At 40.3% G+C, this 13,579-nt stretch overlaps 1 protein-coding gene across 11 annotated transcripts in view; it reads left to right on the top strand.

Moving 5' to 3' along the window:
- The first annotated feature begins 1,744 nt into the window (after window positions 1-1,744).
- Window positions 1,745-13,579, top strand: part of dennd1b (DENN/MADD domain containing 1B) — a 127,532-nt gene continuing 115,697 nt past the window's right edge. For 2 of the 11 annotated variants that reach the window (XM_015970895.3, XM_070554244.1), the window contains exons 1-2: window positions 1,745-2,119; window positions 2,600-2,664. In XM_015970895.3, the coding sequence (XP_015826381.3) occupies window positions 2,103-2,119; window positions 2,600-2,664 (82 nt within the window). In that variant the 5' untranslated portion in view covers window positions 1,745-2,102. Of the gene's footprint in view, window positions 2,120-2,599; window positions 2,665-13,579 lie in introns of those variants that run through there. The other 9 variants (XM_015970892.3, XM_070554241.1, XM_070554240.1 and 6 more) reach the window with 5 other exon arrangements.

Here is a 13,579-nt window from a genome sequence, read left to right as displayed (position 1 = left end):
CATCTCATGAACCTGAAGAAAACAGTTCATTATAATACACAGGAATCTGTCAGACAGAGCGGAAAAGTGACTAATGCAGAAAGCACCTTTGACTGATGGTGGACTGTGTGACCTTTCTTTTAATTAAAACCGCAATAATAAATGTCACAGCCAATGCTGGACCAACAACACTAGTGGCTTTTTATTTTTCTTGCTGTTTTGCGTTGTAGCAGTGTTACGAATCTGCTCTGACCACACATGATCTTATTCAGCTGGAATTCAAAGCAATTAGTCATTTAATTGTAGTTTTCTTGTTTTACATTTGGTCTGTGGTAAAAGAGTCATAAAACTAGGACTATCTGGTAAAAGTGAAACATCTGACTCCTGTAAAAAAAACATTTAGAAATCGTTTTGATGAATTAAGATGAACAGCAATGCAGGAGGAGTGGATGCAATGGTCATAAGCAAATGCTGCTTCACAGATGATGAGCAAACATTTTAGCAACATAAACACAATTATTTTGAAGGCTCTCATGATAAATTAGGCAACTTTTGTCCAGTAAGGATTTCAGGAAAAGATATGGATTCCAGCTGCATGACCAGTGACAGAAGACATTTTCAGAAAGTTTTTGCACATGAAAATACTAACAAATAAACTACTAATCTAGTTGGAATTACTGAAATTCTATGGAATAATGAATGAATAAACATTTTCAAGAGATACTTCCTAAATTCAAGGGGAGAATATATAATTTGAGCATTTTTTTGGGAAACCAGTCAATTTATTTTGTCCATGTTTCTGTATTACTTAGAAATTACTTTTTTAAAAGTCTGAATGACTTCCTTTTAACCTATGTTTACCTTTTTAATGACTGCTATGTTGGTGCAATAAGATTTCCACCTGTATTCATTTGAATTTTATCTTTTCAAACAGACTCTGTGTACATCCCACTCATATTCATATCCCTATGCTGTTTATATTGTTCTGAATGAGTAAAGCACTGCATGTAATTTACTTGAATGTGTTTTAATTACAAGCCATTCATTCATTCATTCATGCATGAATACACATGATGCCTAAAATGAATAATAACAAACTACAATACATCTGTTTGTCTTGATTGATTTTATTTTAAATAGTACAAGGAACATTTTCTTCTGAGATGTAGTTTACTAGCCAGGCAAGCCAGACTAAATAAATGTATTATTGCAAAGCAAGAATTTGGTCTACTTCACTAGGCTAGCAGTTTACACTTCTAATTGGGAAATACACTAAAAGTGTATGTAGGTTTTGTGTGTGTGTGTGTGTGTGTTCTTGTACTGTACTGCACTCTACAATGTGAGGACATTTTTTTTAGAAACTTACCAGTTGGTTTTAGAGGTATGGTGTGAATTTTGTTTTAGGGTTAGGGATAAATCAGCATTGATTATAGTTAGGGTATGGGTTATGCATAGTGGAGTCACAAAAATGAATGGAAGTCAATGGAGGGTCCTCACTATGATAGGAAGACGGACGTGTGTGTGTGTATGTGTATTCAGCACCTGAGGTAAATAGGAATCCCCTTGTTGCACTCTGGCAGCCTCCGTTGCAGCCGCCACAACTGAGCTAATAACGCAGCAGCGTCAGAAGGAAGCCCCTTTTAATCAGAAGCAGCGTGAATCACACGGTCCAGGTCTAAAGTGTGTGTGTGTGTGTGTGTGTGTGTGTGTGTGTGTGTGTGTGTGTGTGTGTAATCGGAAGCAATGAACCACATGGATCAGGTCTGCAGCAGCCGGACGCTCGCAGGCAGCAAGGTGCTCATCTGACGCGCTGACGTCACCAAATCTTTGACAGCACTTCCTGGAGTGGTGTTTGTTGTGGGAAACAGCCACGGTGGTGCTGAATTGAGGGAATTTAGGCCACATAAACGGCTGGAAAGACGAGACAAACTCCCACCTCCTCCCACCATCAAGCATGTGGTCGCGGCAGCTGCTTTTGACCGATATCAGATAAGATAGAAAGAGGGTTTTCGGCTGAGAAACCGAGGAAGGAGGACGAGGTGGAAAATTTCCCGGACAGACCTCACAGCAGAGCAGAGCCGCCGACAGACAGTACGGCGTTGTCGCGATGTTGTAACTAAACCATGGACAGCAGGATAAAGTAAGACCTTGGAGTTTATTTTCTTTTTTTTTAAATAAATATTCAGTCGCTTTGCTACGTTTACCGGTCAGGCTAACGGCTAACGTGCAGCTGACGCGCCGTTAACTCGGAGCTGCGCGTGAGTTGCGGAGGAATGTTTGGCGTAATTTGAGCCATCTCCAGCAGCGGCTTTAACAGCCAGGCCAGCTGGCTCAGCACGCATTTGGGTCAGTCTGTGGCTGTCCACTAGCTGACCACCAATTAGCCGCTTTAAAATAGGTGAACAACCATTCTGTGGGTCGAGCTAATCCCCTCTGTTTTATCAGAGAACCCAGTCACCCCTCTGCTCCATCGAGCTGCTGCTTTCATTATTGACATTTCCTGTTAATGTGGGTCAGAAGATCACAGAACTACTCTGTTCACGTGGATAAACACATGTTTATATTTGCTAATTTTCCTAAAATGAGTTTGATCCTGTTTTTAAAATCTTTTTTCATTTAGGGAGAACCCAGAAAGAACATTTGATCTGGTTGTACAAGTGGCGTGTCCACCATCTGAAAATGAAGGTATGTGATTTTAATATTTCCATTCTGTGTGCAGAATCACGTGACAGTAAATAACTAATTCATGCTGTTTTGGGGTTTCAAACATTTATGCAAATGAGGAAATCGGCTCACTTTAAGTTCTCTGAAAACACATAAATAATCGACAGGCTGAGTTTGGAACAGCGCGTCCCCAAATCCAGACAACAGTCCTTCAGACTGACACTTGAATTTAAAAAATGTTGAAGTACTTCAACACATTCCACAGAGGAATAATTCAATTTGGTGACGTAACACCATTCAAAAGGGGATGAGACGTGAGACGTATGACCCTTAAAACACTTGGACATGAATTCCACCTAACAGCTCAGTCAAAACTCATTCTCTGAACCGTTTCTCCTCAGCAGGGTCACAGGGTTGTTCCTGGGGTTGTTTCCACTAATTCTGACTTTTCATCTTCCACAAGATTATAAAGCAGATGGTAGATGAATGAAGTCTTTAGAAATGGGACCAGTTGTTTTAGGTTATTGTGAGATTTTTGCTAAGTCGATACACTTTAAGATAACAACCAGCGTTTGTAAAAACTGGTTCATCATGTGAGCCCGTTTCTGAGAAATGAGTTTGCAACTTCTGAAACTTGTTTGCTGTAAATTCAAATGTGTTGTGATTTGGCTATGGGCCAGTTAAACACAAAAATCACCTTGTGCATGACACAAAATGTTCATAACCCTCCCACTGTCCTAATGGGTGTGACCCCGCGAGGAAAGTTGACCATTGAGCAGGGTTGATGGTTTATCCCTTGAGGTCCACGTGGCAGGGGTGAGGTGGTGCTCACTCCTCACCCCTGCCACGTGGACCTCAAGGGATAAACCATCAACCCTGCTCAATGGTCAGCTTTCCTCACAGGGTCACACCCATTAGGACAGTGGGAGGGTTATGTTTGTGGGCCATATACAGGTGAAACTCTAAAAATACTCCGAATATGGTGCAAAAGTTCATTTGTGTCAGTAATTCAGCTTAAAATGTGAAACTAATATATGAGACAGACTCATTACATGCAAAGCCAGATATTTCAGTCTTTATTTGTTATATTATGATGATTATGGCTTACAGCTTAAGAAAACAACACATTCAAAATCTCAGACAATGAAAATATTGTGAAAAGGTTCAATATTCTAGACACTCTAATCATCTAATGAATGCAGAACACCTGCAGAGGATTCCTGAGCCTTTAGATGGTCTCTCAGTTTAAAAGAGCTGTCTGGACTTTTGCACCATTTTATAATATTTCAATTTAATACATGTAATAGATACAACTGTTAAAACCAAGCACTTTGTTTCCAGTATTCAGTTTGATAAAGCTGTTTACTTGAGCTGACGAGTGGTGAATTTCTTTGCTCCCATTGTTGCAAAAATGATTGTTTCTACCCAGCCTGTAAATACTATAATTGTTAACTGTGCAGCCAGGGAGCTGTGTGGTTGCTGAATGCACTTGCATTCACTGCATGACTGAACCAGTAGTCATTACGGCGGTTGTATTAGAGTGTGTGTGTGTGAGGTTCAGAGTTTGCTTTGTCTGCAACAGAAGGCTGACACTTGAGTTCTGAGAAAAATAAAAATCCATTTCAAATTTTCCTTTTCTCTTACGCACATTTATTTGATTTACCTGATCGTACATTTTTCCTTGGGGACATTTTTTTCTAAAATCCATGAAATGTGTTGTATTTTTAAAAATGTCAGGTTTGAGTGAGAAACCTGTTTGTCGTACCTTCCAGTTGGTCGTAACTTTTGTGAGAAATGAAGTGTCCACCGAAGAGCAACACCATCCTTAATCATTTTATAAATACAGGAAATGAAGTAACCCTAACATTCCCGTCAATATCCAGTGTTATTCACAAGTCTATATCATGTAAAAACGTTGTGCGTGTGTCTTGCTTTGCCCGCTCACGGCTGAGTTTGAAGAGGTGTTATTGGAGGGTTCGCCCTTGCAGCTGCTGAGCTGACGAGTGAAGGCTGAAAGTTGTCCTTGGATGTAGTTCTCATATTGGCTTTTCAACCAAACTCATAAACTGCTGAATTGCACAGTAATAACTGACTTCCTTCACGTCTGATCTGGGGTCAGACTCATATCCGGTCTCCAGTTCCCTTGAGCAAAGCTGCGGTGCAACATTTGCTCACTTCAGTTTGAACTGAATGCACATATTATTGTTATTTGACCAGAATGTTTTCTCTTCACGCTGTTCGGATTGTTGAAAATAAACCTGTTGAGGAAACTGCTAATCTCTACTTTAGGTTTCTGTCAGGAGGGCCTGAAGGTTGTGGCTGGCTGCTTTTTTTAAAATAAGCAGTTTCATTTACTCCTATGAGGAATCGGTCACTTCTCCCTAAATCGGATCAGTTTCACTTTCTCTTACTCACTATCAGCGGTGTTTTGTCCCCATTGCAGAAGGAATTTGTCAGAATATTCACTCTGGTACTGGTGGAGGTTTAACACACTCATCTGTGACATGAAGGCCAGACTAAAACATTCTCAACTGCAGCATGAAATCAAGCGCTCTATTCCCCCAACCAGGAGAAAGTGGGCGTTAGTGACCTACGTCAATCGGTTTCTGACAAAAGCTCTGGCGCTTCTCATTTAGGGGGTAGAAGTTTGTCAGATGACCAGGTGGGCTGAGAACGACAGGTTTATGGGTCTTATTAATATTTATAATATGCATGATTCGCCCCTGATTGATAAAGTTTTTTTTATCTACAAATTCAAGTCCGAATGTGTTCTGCCATGTTGTTGAGTTGCTGTTGCTAATAGTTAGCTTCTACTAGCCGAGATTAGGAGGAAACCTCTGTCTGCCTAAAAGGAAGTAAATGCGGAAAAGCTTCCGCTAGGCAAGGTCTCAGCCTTGGCCTCACGCTCAAAATGTCACAGCCTAGAAATCAGAGGGTAGCAAAGTTGCTCAACAGCACTTTTCTGGCTTAAAGCACCCGTCAACTTTAGCTACCTTTGGTTAGCCCAGTTAGCTCATAGCTACATCGGCTCAGAGTTTGATGGATGTCAATCAGCAGCCCTGCTCCCAGATCCATTTTTATATTTTCTGGGAGTAACAGAATGTGTGACACGGCCAAGATGGCAGTGATGGGAACTGCCTATTGGGCTTCATGCAGCTCTTCAGAAGCCTACCGGTAATAGCGTGGAGGGGCCGTCCATTATACGTACAGTTTATGCCCAAAAAGTTCTCTAATCTGCAAATTTAGTCCAGCATCTGTTGTTGCAAGCCAATGTAGGCAAGTCCATGAATACAAACGTTCCCTGTAAGAAAGAAAGACAACAATCTTTCCTAAAGTGCCTCTCAAGATAAAAATCCCGAGGTGCTGTGCCTTAGAAGAAACTGTCTCTGTTTCTGACTCGATCGTTTTCCTACTTCCTCTCTGCAACTTATGCAGGAAATAGAAGCTGAAGAAAATGTTCTCATCCACTCTTTGTGTTTTAAAATGAACAAGTATAACACGATTTCTCAATGAAGACGCTTTTTAAGATTCATTGTGGTTATGGTGAACTTATTTTTTTTTAGAAACTTTCATTGTCACTTTGTTAACTGTAACCATCAGTCTTGTATCGTAGCTATTTATAGAGCACTCTTTGGTTAATTAAAGGTATAAAAATGAGCAGAAACAGCAATATTTAGCACTTTTGGTACATTCAGGAGTCATGATTATGAGGTAGCACTACATTTTCGTAGTGACTGCACCCATACTGTTATCTCATCGGCTCTGTAGCATGCATGTGCTGTTCCTCAGAACAGGGGCTGTTCAGGAAGCTATCTAAAGCGAGGAAGTCAGTGATTATTTATAACTTTTATACAGAAACACTTCTCATAATGACAGAGATCCCTTTATATGTTAGAAGGCCTCAACGAAGAGATTGTTTGCATATTGAATATTTATACACGTCAAGTCACGAGACAGGATTTATCCTGTAGCTTTTTCCTGCACTGAGCTCGAACCGGCGCGGAGCTGAAAGGGTTAATAATGACTCATAATCGACAGGCTTTGATCACGCTGTGAAACCTCCACACAGTCACTCACCACACACTAGTACTGTTTCTCCTACAGTCAAACATAGTCTTGTTGTTAGCCAAAAAGTGCCACTTCATATTCACACGTTATCGTCCCACTCCCTTAGAGAGGCAAATAAACAGTAGGACAGCCATGATGGACTATAATTAAATTGTCATAGCAACGTGATGTAGAAGAATTGAGCCTTTGGAGAAGTGGTGGAAAGGCTTGTAATTCTATCATCTCCCTTCAGGGAACTAAAAGCTTGAGAGGCTGGCAAGGTTCTCTTTGAGTTTGCTGCCTGTGTGCAGAGTTCTGCTGATGCTGGCCCGCTGCACCGTTGTGCCCCTCACCACATCCTTGTCCTGCAGGTTCGAAACTGGATCCATGTGCAGCACTAACGATCAACATTACTACAGTGCAAATGGTAGCTTGGATATGGTTACGCTGCACAGTTTATTCTCCAACATAAATAGCTTCAACTTTTATCAGTATGGTCAACACGCCTGTATATTTCCGGTATGTTTCACACCTTTCTCAGTCACCGAGCAAACGACACCTACATATTTGCAAAGTGGCCTGCAGTAATCTTAGTTTGATTAATAGTTTCACATCAACCTTGTTGAATTAAGGTACAGGACGTTTTATTTTATTTTTTTTCAGAGTTGTAAGACCTTTCCTGGATTTTGCAGGCTTTAAACTTGACATTTAATTGATTGATTTTTCAGAATTACTTCAAACCTTATTTTGGGGTATGATCTTGTGCATCTGAAGGCTTCGCCTCTATGGCTCAAACTTTCTGTGTACCATAAGGAACTATTCTCTAAGTTTGATGTCTAAATGACACAAGACCTTTATAAAAAGCTCAGTTCTCTGATCATTTGTGGTTTTAACCCTAACCCCCCTACAAACCTAGGTAATCCCAACATTCAGCTTTTTAAAGGTTTCATATCACGCTTTTATAAACCCTTGAGTGCAAAGGTAGGAACAGCATATGATGTCACCAATGGCACTATTGGGAGGCCATTTATCTTAAATGCCAGTTATTGTCTTCAGCATGAATTTATATCCGGAAATGAAACGGTTTGTTTCAGCGAAGCTCCACCCACGCCAGCTCTGACAGAACACACCTACAAGAGCATCTTTGGCAAGTCTGCTGTTGTATTGGCCTTGGTTGTCCAGTGGTTAAGGCGACTGCCTTTCATCTTGTTTTGCCATTAGCTGATGCAGGTTTGACTCCTGGTTTTGGCAGTCATTTATTTAGCCAGCTGAAGCAGATTTAATTTATTCATTTTTTTTATGTATTGATTATTTTCTGCAAAATATTTTGTGTCTCTAAAGATCTTGGAATGTGGTCATTTCTAAGCTGCATTTTAGTTGATTTACTCTGCTCACCTCACATGGACTCCCACTGGCTAAATAAACAAAGAAAGCCAAAAAAAAATAAAAAATAAAAAGGATTAGTCATTTTATTTGAAACAGTTTACCAATAAAGAGTTAAAACATAATATTGACAAGTAGGGTTGCACGATATTAGGGAAACCTGCGATATTCGATAACAGTGCTTAATATTGCGATATCGATATTACTCACGATAAATGAACAAATACTAAAGTATGCAGTGTTGATGTCGTCTGGCATGTGACGTCTGCTCTGGGTTCAAAGCAAACAAAAACTAATGCATGAATTCCATTACAACATAACATTTTTATTGCAAAAATATGCAGCTGCACCTACTACTGTATTAGCAGCACAACAGCTAACTGCATGCATGCAGTTTCTCAGGGACTTTAAAACATCACCACCACCATAAAACCTTTTCTGACGCTCCAAATACAGAAAAACATCTCTTACCAGGGTTTTTTGAATAAATAAAAAATCTGAAAATAAGTCTAAATGTTAAATAATTGTTAACATCACTTAAATGCAACAGCAAAATCTCTCATTGCTACTGAGCATTTTCTCCACTTATGTGGTTATGATATAAGGCTGTTGCTGCAACTGGAAAGTGAACTGTGCTGGGCCAAACTAGGAGAAAATTAAAGATTTTCTGAGGGAAAGAGAAAAACAATTGTCTACCTTTCAGAAGAGGAACTGGCAAAAAAAAAACTACATGGAAAACATGTAAAAACGTTTGTTTTTAACCCCAAATTGAACAAGTTTACCTAGATCTTAAAAAGCAGCTCAAGATGATGAAACTGCAAATATGATTCTGATAACAAGCTAACAAATTGAACTAGCTCCTCTTAAGATAACCGGCTAGCAGAGCTTCTGACTGACAGTTTATGTGCAGCAGCAAATCAACTATCCTGATTAACGAGGTTATAAAAGCTCATAAATGAAAAATCTCTTTGATGTGTGGGGGAACTTTTCCAGGCCCTCTTTAGCAGGGTGGGACTGGGAGGAGAGTGCTGTAGCCTTTTAGCTGGAAGCTAACCGGAGCCTGGGGCTAACATCACCACCCGGTGGAACACTAGCGACATGAAGGCGGGTTGGTTCACCGGCACGTGTCGGAGTCAGCCCGGTTATTATCAGCTGCTTAACGACACCGAGCGGACTCACGTTCACGTTTGAAAGCAGCGCCGATTCCAGAAACCTCAGCACAAAGTGCGTTTGTTGCTCTGAGCCAGCATGACAAACAAGGGAACAGCACCACCAACTCAGTTCGGGTGTTGCTTTCCAAAAGGGTCTACGTAGGGGGCGGGCGTATTACGTAGACGGACCCGTCTGATTGGCCGCATATCAGAAGGGCTACATTTGATTGGTCAAATAATACTTCCGCGTAAAAAACAGAGCTGGTTTACAAAAAGTTGATGTATGACATGGATGGAAATGTTTGAACCAAACATTTATCGCCGTTTTTGACGTGCTTTGCGATGGGCCCATCACACGTCCTGTTATCCCGATGACAATAATTTTTCGATATTTTGTGCAGCCCTATTGACAAGTGTAGCTAAAAACAAAGAAGAAAAAAGTTACTACCGCGACTGGGATTCGAACCGGCACAAAACAGCATGCCTGTCTGGCACTCTAACCACTGGGCTACCAAGTCTCTTACAAAACATCAGTCGCCTAACACACGTATCCTTAGATGGCAATTACGTTCCTCTTTGTGGACAGGATGCATATTTTTTATGGCAGTGTTTTGTCCCCAATGCAGAAGTAATGTGTCAGAACATCCACTCTGGTACCGGTGGAAGTTTAAAGCAGTCATCTGTGACATGAAGGTCAGACTAAAACATTCTCAACTGCAGCGCAAAATCAAGCGCTCTATTCTTTCAACTAGAAAGTGAGCGTTGGTGACCTACTTCCATGGGAGGTGGGTTTCGGATCAGAGACCAACTTCAGGTCGAGGAGCAGTGCCTGATGGTTTACCATACCACTTTATTTATCAAGTGCTTTTCAGCACCGTGTGAAAGCTGACCAAAGTGCCTTACCGAAAGAAGTACTAAAAAAAATCATCTAAAACACAGCTTAGGATAAAACAAGTAAAACCGCCAAAATGGCTATTCTAAAAATGAATAAAACTTAATGAAAACAAAAGAATAATAACAACTAAAAGTAATACTTTAACAAGAAACAAGCCAATATGTAAAAGCCAGGTCATAAAAGTGCGTTTTCTGTCATGATTTGAAGTCCATCAAGGCGTTTCAGGATTTTCAAAATAAAATTCAAATTTTGCTGCTGAGACAGGAAAATGCATAAATGCAGCCAAAAACAGGGTTAAGGGCATTTTTCATAAGGTAATAGCTAAATCAGTTGGTAAAAGTTAAAAAAAGTGTATTTTCCATGATATGGCCCCTTTAATAGTTTTGTGGGATGTAGGTGTCCTTTGTAGGTGTTAAAAAAAAAGTTGTTAAAAAACCGTCTTTCTGATGCCCAACAGTGAGTTGAGGAAATCATGTTGTCAAACATGTTAATTGAATGTTTTAGCTTAGTATCAAGTGTGCATTGCTTTCACTTGTGTGTTCACACAGTGGACGTGTATAATTACAAGGCTCAGCGATGCCCATCATTCCGTCTCTGAATGACGTTGGTCTTGTTCTGCTGTGGTTTAGGAGGATACTGTAAATTGTAACTACGCAGCTAAAAGCATGTTTTTCACAACGATTAACTTTGCCAGTGGTCTGAAAATGTTTGTGTTGGACCAGCTCCCAAACATTAGTCCCATGGGTAGATCAGACTTTTCTGTTCTTTCTTTTTTTTTTTTTGGCAAACGCAGCGCAACATCAGCAGTATAGTTAATCCACTGCCTTGAACATTTTTATGTATGCAAAGGGGAAAAAAATCATTTAGTAGTCCTTTCCAGTTGGAGTTTTCCTTTGATTCTCTTGTAAAATTTGCCAGCATTTTTCTTCTTTACGAGCATCAGCATTCCACAACACAGGCGTTCGGGGGAAATAAAGCAACAATGAGAACATAGTTTGCAGCTACAGTGCTGGTAGTGCTCATACCTGGACTTGGGCCCCACACTTCTATCCACGGATCTGTGAGTAGATGACAGATACCCCCCCCCCCCCCCCCCCCCCCATGCAGGTCCATGGAGACCTGGCGTCCCTGTTCAGCCCCCGCTCAGTTCTGCTTAGCTCTGTTGGCTCAGCGCTTTGTGGATGCTCAGGCTGTGAGCAAGCGTTGCCTGAGAGCGTGACTGGCATGCTAGCTACTAGCGGCCCTGGCTACATAAAGCCATATTGATGTGCATCCAAGATGCTGCCAAAGCTAGCAGATGACGCTAATGCTGCCAAGGCAGTAGGTGGGGACAGATGCTACCTGTCCTTGCCTGCTCCCTCCAGCCAGATTGTTCCCTCTAACAAAGCAATAAAACATAATAGATCAGCGTAACAGGTTTACAGCAACATTTATGCTGCAGTAAAGAGAATGATTAAGTATTTAAATGTTTGTCAGCGACTACAGCCTGGTCGACACTGATGCTTCTGTGGACGGAGGTCTAATTTCAGTCTTGTTATAAGTTCTACGTAAGTTTTTTCTGTATTTGAACAACTTTCAGATTATCTGTCCAGATGAGCTGTTTTTCATGAATAATGAGTGTTCTTGTTTTGTCATGTGAGATACTCCTTAAAACGTGTGATATCAGCTCTAAATCTTTGTGCACATGTCTCCTTTTTATCAAGTGACAGGTTGTGTGTTTCAGCATCTCAGTGCAGTTTGGAGATTTACAGTTCGAGGTGTCAATAAACAAATAAAGGTGCGCATATCTTTACTTTATTATTAAAAATCGTCCAGGATCATTTCCTCTGATACCCAGAGGGTCGTCGTGCCACCTTCTACCAGCTAGTGTAATATCAGCCAGCTCCCTCTTCTGCTGTAAGCAGCACAGTCATGTTGTTGTTGTTGTTGTTGTTTCTTCCTCTGGCTATCCCTCCTTCCTTTTTCCACCCTTCTTATTCGTTGTGCAAAACCCTTTAGTAGTATAACTTTTAAAAAGGTTTATAAAGTGTTGACATCCTGCAAAAATGCCAGTGCTCCTTTGACCTGAGCATTGTTGACTCTAAAGGTTGATTGGACAACGGTTTTATGTCAAGTTCACGGTGGGCTCACACTCAGACGTGGCAGCCATTGGAGTTGTAGCAGATGCCATGGCAGCACAGAGGGTGTTGATTGGTCATTAGAGGCAGCCCACTCCTAGACAGAACCCCCGGGTCTCACACTTCCTTTTTATCGCTAAAGTCCTCTGCCTTCCTCTTTCATTTCCCCAGCAGATTTTTTGCAAGAGTAGCTTCTTTACACATAGCATATAAATCTATTTTTAGCCATTTCTTCTGAACAAGATAAAGGACGTATCTTAAACTTTGTGCAACGGTATGATAATAATCAGTCAGTAAACTTTCAGAGTGCCTTGCTCCTTACTTAACGTGGTGAGGGCCATGTTCAGTCACTTGACTTAACTTCATTTGTTAATTAGTTTGTTTGCATTAGGGTTGGATGTAGGGCTGCAACTAACGATTATTTTCATAATCGATTAATCTGTCGATTATTTTTTCGATTAATCGATTAATCGGTTTGTTATTGTTTAGCTATTTAACCTATACAAGTGATGAATACATTTCAGTTAAGAAAAAGAAAAACATAAGAGAATTGTGCAGTTGACTGCAATCTATTTTATTGCACATGAACACAGTCAGCGGTGTAAAATGAGCTAAACAGTGCAAAATATCAGTCCAGAATAATTTTTTGGCATCAAAATATAAGAGGTAAATTCCATAAAACATAATGTAGAATCTGGAATAGAGTTTGTAAGTGGTATGCATTGCTGGGGGTGAGTGTCTTGTTCCCCATGTAGTTGTCCATCGTTGCTTGTTTTTTTCTGCATAAGAAACACAAATAAACTGAATTAAGTACACATATAAAATAAAGCAGCACACACACTACAACACTAAATCAATATCACATTATTTGAATTAATTAACAATATACAGTGATCATTTATTTAGACAAAAATGTGTTGTGAGGCGTTTTACAGCGTTAGATAGTAAAACAGCCTTTTAATAGTTAAAAAATGACTTTCTGAATTTCTCCTGTATTTAAAAATTGAAAACGTACAACTATGCCGCGTTATATTCACCTGGACACAGCTCGTCTGTATATTTTTCACCGCGGAGTTGTCCTTTATTGAATGAGGAACACAGTTATGTGTTTGTGCCGTTTTTCTCTTAACGAGAACATTCTTATAAACAGACGTGCTAAATTTGGCAAGCGCATGATTCACAACACGGAGGAGATTCACGATTGCATCTAGTCAATCAGAAGTAGAACACCGTAAACTGACGCGGCAAAAAAACATGTTTAACATCCACTATAACGAACTCAGCTAACACTAAGTCCCAAATGTGATCTGCGTTAGCTTGTTTATTTTCTGTTACTTACCGGA

This window comes from Nothobranchius furzeri, chromosome 8, assembly GCF_043380555.1.
Source record: "Nothobranchius furzeri strain GRZ-AD chromosome 8, NfurGRZ-RIMD1, whole genome shotgun sequence".
Lineage (NCBI taxonomy): Eukaryota > Metazoa > Chordata > Actinopteri > Cyprinodontiformes > Nothobranchiidae > Nothobranchius > Nothobranchius furzeri.
This window is presented reverse-complemented; position numbering and strand designations above follow the sequence as displayed.